This window comes from Carlito syrichta, unplaced genomic scaffold, assembly GCF_000164805.1.
Source record: "Carlito syrichta isolate Samal-C Ts95f unplaced genomic scaffold, Tarsius_syrichta-2.0.1 Scaffold297336, whole genome shotgun sequence".
NCBI classification, from domain to species: Eukaryota; Metazoa; Chordata; class Mammalia; order Primates; family Tarsiidae; genus Carlito; species Carlito syrichta.
Genome location: NW_007241432.1, coordinates 47487 through 52820, shown reverse-complemented (window position 1 = coordinate 52820; position 5334 = coordinate 47487). Strand labels below are relative to the sequence as shown.

General features: G+C 46.8%; 1 protein-coding gene across 3 annotated transcripts in view; it reads left to right on the top strand.

Annotated features, from left to right (window-relative positions):
• The window catches only part of LUC7L (LUC7 like), a 31975-nt gene that overhangs the window by 18197 nt on the left and 8444 nt on the right, over nucleotides 1-5334 (top strand). For all 3 annotated transcript variants that reach the window (XM_008054648.1, XM_008054649.2, XM_008054650.1), the window contains exon 5: nucleotides 361-504. In XM_008054648.1, the coding sequence (XP_008052839.1) occupies nucleotides 361-504 (144 nt within the window). The remainder of the gene's footprint in view (nucleotides 1-360; nucleotides 505-5334) is intronic.

The window sequence follows — 5334 nt, the reverse complement described above, 5'->3', positions numbered from 1 at the left end:
CTTTGACTTATTGTAGAGATGAGGTCTCGCCAAGTTGCCCAGGCGGATCTTGAACCCGTGGGCTCAGGCAATCCACTCACCTCAGCCTCCCAAAGCGCGGGATTCCAGGCTGAGCCACTGAGCCTGGCACTACTGGTTTTATTGAATCACAATATACAGGTTTAGTTGATGGTCAGAATCTCACTGGAAGCCATATAAATGTCACAGTTGTTAAATGTGTGATGACTCAGTGTGGATCTTGATCTGTTCATTTATTTTCAGTAGAACAGATTGGAAATGCAACAAGAGAAGCATTTGCTTCCTTTGCATTCAGCCTCTTGTTTTTAGAGTCTGCTTACCTGATTCTTTATCGCCCCACAGGCAGAAAAAGTACATGAGTTGAATGAAGAAATAGGAAAACTCCTTGCTAAAGCTGAGCAGCTGGGGGCTGAAGGAAATGTGGATGAATCCCAGAAGATTCTTATGGAAGTCGAGAAAGTTCGTGCAAAGAAGAAAGATGCTGAGGTTGGTGAAATAGATGTCTTAGAGAAAGGGGACTCGTAACTTGAATAAGTTTTGTTTTTTAAGCAGTTTTAGGTTCACAGCAAAATTGAGAGGAAGGTACAGAGGTTTCCTGTGCATCCCATTCCCCACACAACCTCCCCCATTGTCAGCATCCCCCAGAGTGGTACGTTAGTGACTACCAGTGAACCTACACTTACACATTGTTATCACCCAGAGTCCACAATTTACATTGTGGGTTCTGAAAAATATATGACATGTATCTACCATTGTAGTCGTATCATACAAAATAGTTTCATTGCCCCTACAGTTCTTGTGTTCTACCTATTCCTACTCCCTTATCCTTGGTAACCATTGATCTTTTTATTGTCTTCATAGTTTTGCTAGATTGTCCTGTAGTTGGAACCATACTAGCAAACAACACGAACTTAACTGCATGGGTTCACTTATATGTGAATATTATTAGCCCCACCCCTCCCCCCCAGTCGGGGTTTTACTCTGTTGCCCAGGCTGAAGTGCAGTGGCATTATCACAGCTCACTGTATCCAAACTCCTGATTTTAGGCAATCCTTCTACCTCAGCTGCCCGAGAAGCTGGGACTGTAGTCATGTGCCCCCCCACCTGGCTAAGTCTTGCTTGTCTTGAACTCCTGGGTTTGAGGAGTCCTCCCCGCTTGGCCTCTCAAAGTACTGGGACCACAGGCATGAGACATTGCAACTGGGTATGGATATTTTTTCCAATTAACGTCAAATTTCTTTTGAAATTTGTGATGAAAAAACTTGTAGACAAATCGTGTAACCTGGAGATACTGAAACATTTTAAGAAAAATGTTAGCTATGTCATGAATGCATAAGAGGTATGTGGAGCCAGGCATGGTGGCTTTTGCCAGTAAGTTACTTTTTGCAGTGAAAGGAGGCCTCATGGTTCTTGCATATTTTTCATCATGATGCATAAACTTCAAGTAACACCAGGAGACCCATGTGAAGTGCCAGTAGTGGTGCTGAAAGTGCTCCCAAGGAGCAGAGGAAAGTCATGACATTATAAAAAAAGTTGAATTGCTTGATAGGTAAAGTAGATTGAAATTTGCAGCTGAGATTGCCTGCCATTTCAGGTAGGAAGTTTTTTTCTTGAGTTGGAGTCTCTCTTTCCCAGACTGAAGTGCAGTGGCACAATTGTGGCTTACCACAGCCTTAACCTTCTGGGCTTAGAAGATCCTTATGCCTCAGCCTCCCAAGTAACTGGGGCTATAGGCGCTTGCCTGACTAATTTTTTTATTTTTGTTGAGACGAGTTCTCACTATGTTGCCCAAGTTGTCTCAAAGTTCTGGGCTCAAGCGTTTCTCTATCCCCAGCCTCCCAAAGTGCTGGAATTACAGGTGTGAGCCACTGCACCCAGCCCCAAACAGACAGATTGATTTTGTAAACAGACAACATAAATTTACAGAATGGATATACTGTAGTACTGTATATATATTTTCTTTATGATTTTCTTAATAACCTTTTCTCTAGTTTTCTTTTCTTTTCTTTATTTTTTTAAGTTGGAGTCTCTCTCGCCCAGACTGGAGTGCAGTGGCCACTCCCGGCCACCGCAGCCTCGACCTGCTCGGCTCCGGCGATACTTCCGCCTCAGCCTTCCAAGTAGCTGGAACTACAGGCGTGCGCTACCACGCCTGGCTAATTTTTGATTTATTGTAGAGATGAGGTCTCGCCAAGTTGCCCAGGCGGGTCTCGAACCCGCGGCCTCAGGCAATCCACTCACCTCAGCCTCCCAGAGGCGCAGGATTACAGGCTGAGCCACCAAGTCCGGCCTAAAGGACATCTTAGTTGCTTCTAACTTTTGGCAATTAAGAATGAAACTGGGCTGGGTGTTATGACTCAAGTTTGTGACCCCAGCACTTTGGGAGGCCGAGGTGAGGGGATTGCCTGAGCCCATGGGTTCCATCCTGGGCAGCTTGGCGAGACCTCATCTCTACAGTAAATCAAAAAATTAGTCAGTTGTGGTAGTGCACTTCTGTAGTTCCAGCTACTAGGAAGGCTGATGCAGAAGGATCGCTTGAGCCCAGCAGATCAACACTGGGGTAGCTGTGATCATGCCACTGTACTCCAGCCTAAGCAACAGAGTGAGACTCCAACTCAACATCAAAAAGATGAGTGAAGCTGCTGTAAGTATCCTTGTACAGATTTTTGTGTGAACATACATTTTCAGCTCTTGGGTAAATACTAAGAAGCAACTGGACTTGGTGGCTCAGCCTATAATCCTGCGCCTTTGGGAGGCTGAGGTGAGTGGATTGCCTGAGTCCGCAGGTTCGAGACCCGGCTGGGCAACTTGGAGATACCTCATCTCTACAATAAATCAAAAAATCAGCCGGGCACGGTATTGCGTGCCTGTAATTCCAGTTACTCGGAAGCCTGAGGCGGAAAGATCACCAGAACCCAGTAGGTCGAGGCTGCGGTGGCCGGGAGCAGCCACTGCACTCCAGTCTGGGTGACAGAGTGAGACTCTTAAAAAAAAAAATACTAAGAAACATGATTGCTGAGTCATGGTAAGGAGATGTTTAGTTTTGTAAGAAACCACCTCTCTGTCTTCCAGAGTAGCTGTACCATTTTGCATTTCCACCAGCAATGAATGAGAGTTCCTCTTTCTCCGCATCTTTTTTTTTTTTTTTTTTTTTTTGAGTTGGGGTCTTACTCTGTCACCCAGACTGGAGTGCAGTGGCTGCTCCCGGCCACTGTAGCCTCGACCTGCTGGGCTCCGGCGATCCTTCCGCCTCAGCCTTTCAAGCAGCTGGAACTACAGGCGCACGCTACCATGCCCAGCTGAGTTTTTGATTTATTGTAGAGATGAGGTCTCGCCAAGTTGCCCAGGCGGTGCTCGAACCCGCGAGCTCAGGCAATTCACTCACCTCAGCCTCCCAAAGCGCGGGATTACAGGCTGAGCCATCGAGCCTGCCTAGTTTCTCCACATCTTTAGCATTTGGATTTAGTGTATGAATTTTGGCTACTCAGATAGGTGTATAGTGGTATTTTATTTATTTATTTTTATTTTTTGAGTTGGAATTTCTCTGTTGTCCAGGCTGAAGTGCAGTGGCATGTCATGGCCACCACAGCCTCGACCTACTGGGCTCAAGTGATCCTTCCGCCTCAGTCTTCCAAGTAGCTGGAACTATAGGAGTGTGCCACCACACCCAGCTAATTTTTCCTGATTTATTGTAGAGACGAGGTTTCAACCAAGTTGCCCAGGCTGGTGTCGAACCCCTTGGGCTCAGGCAGTCCTCTCGTCTCCACCTCCCGAAGTGCTGGGATTATAGGCATGAGCCACCAGGCCAGGCATATTTTTCCACTTTTATGATCTTTGAAATTTTCTTTATTTTTTTCTTAAGTCAGAGTTTCATTCTGTCACCCAGGCTGGAGTGCAGTGGCACGTTCATGGCAACCTCACATCCTCGACCTGCCAGGCTCAGGTGATCCTTCTGCTTCAGCCTTCCAAGTAGCTGGAACCACAGGTGAACGCCACTATGCCTGGCTAATTTTTTGCAGGTCTTGGCCTCCCAAAGTGCTGGGATCATAGGCTTGAGCCACACTGTGCCTGACCTATTGTTGTTTTAATTTGCAATTTTCTCTTTTTTTTTTTGAGTTGGAGTCTCACTCTGTCGCCCAGACTGGAGTGCAGTGACTGCTCCTGGCCACCGCAGCCTCGACCTGCTGGGCTCCAGCGATCCTTCCGCCTCAGCCTTCCGAGTAGCCGGATTTACAGGCATGCGCTACCATGCCCGGCTGATTTTTTGATTTATTGTAGAAATGAGGTCTTGCTGCCCAGGCGGGTCTCAAACCCGCGGGCTCAGGCAATAACATACAATGTTGAGCATCTTTTTTTTTTTTTTTTTTTGAGTTGGAGTCTCACTCTGTCGCCCAGACTGGAGTGCAGTGATCGCTCCCGGCCACTGCGGCCTTAACCTGCTGGGCTCTGGTGATCCTTTTGTCTCAGCATTTCAAATAGCTGGAACTACAGGCAAGCGCTACCACACCCGGCTAATTTTTGATTTATTGTAGAGACAAGGTCTCGCCAAGTTGCCTGGGTGGGTCTCGAACCCACGAGCTCTGGCAATCCACTCATCTTGGCCTCCCAAAGTGCTGGGAATACAGGTTGAGCCACCGAGCCTGGCCACAAATAATTTCTTTCAGTCTGTAGACTGTCACCTTGTTCTCTTGACATTGATTTTGCAGAGCAGAAGTTTTAAATTTTATGAGCCAGGCTCGGTGGCTCAGCCTGTAATCCCGCGCCTTTGGGAGGCTGAGGTGAGTGGATTGCCTGAGCCAGCAGGTTCAAGACCCGCCTGGGCAGCGAGACCACATCTCTACAATAAATCAAAAAATCAGCCGGGTGTGGTAGCACATGCCTGTAATTCCAGTTACTTGGAAGGCTGAGGCGGAAAGATCACCGGAGCCCAGCAGGTCGAGGCCGCGGGGGCCGGGAGCGGCCACTGCACTCCAGTCTGGGTGACTGAGTGAGACTCCAACTCAATTAAAAAAAAAAAAAATTTTTATGAAGTCCACCTTTTTAACTTTCTCTCATGGATTGTGCCTTTGGTGTTGTATCTGAAAAGACATTATTACTACACAAAGTCACGTAGATTTTTTGTGTTATCTTCTAGGAGTTTTATGATTTTGTATTTCATGTTTAGGTCCATGGTCTATTTTGAGTTAATTTTTTTTTTTTTAATTGTAGAGATGAGGTCTCACCATGTTGCCCAGACTGGTCTCAAACCTGCAGGCTCAGGCAATCCTCTCACCTTAGCCTTCCAAATTGCTGGTATTACAGGCTTGAGCCACTGTG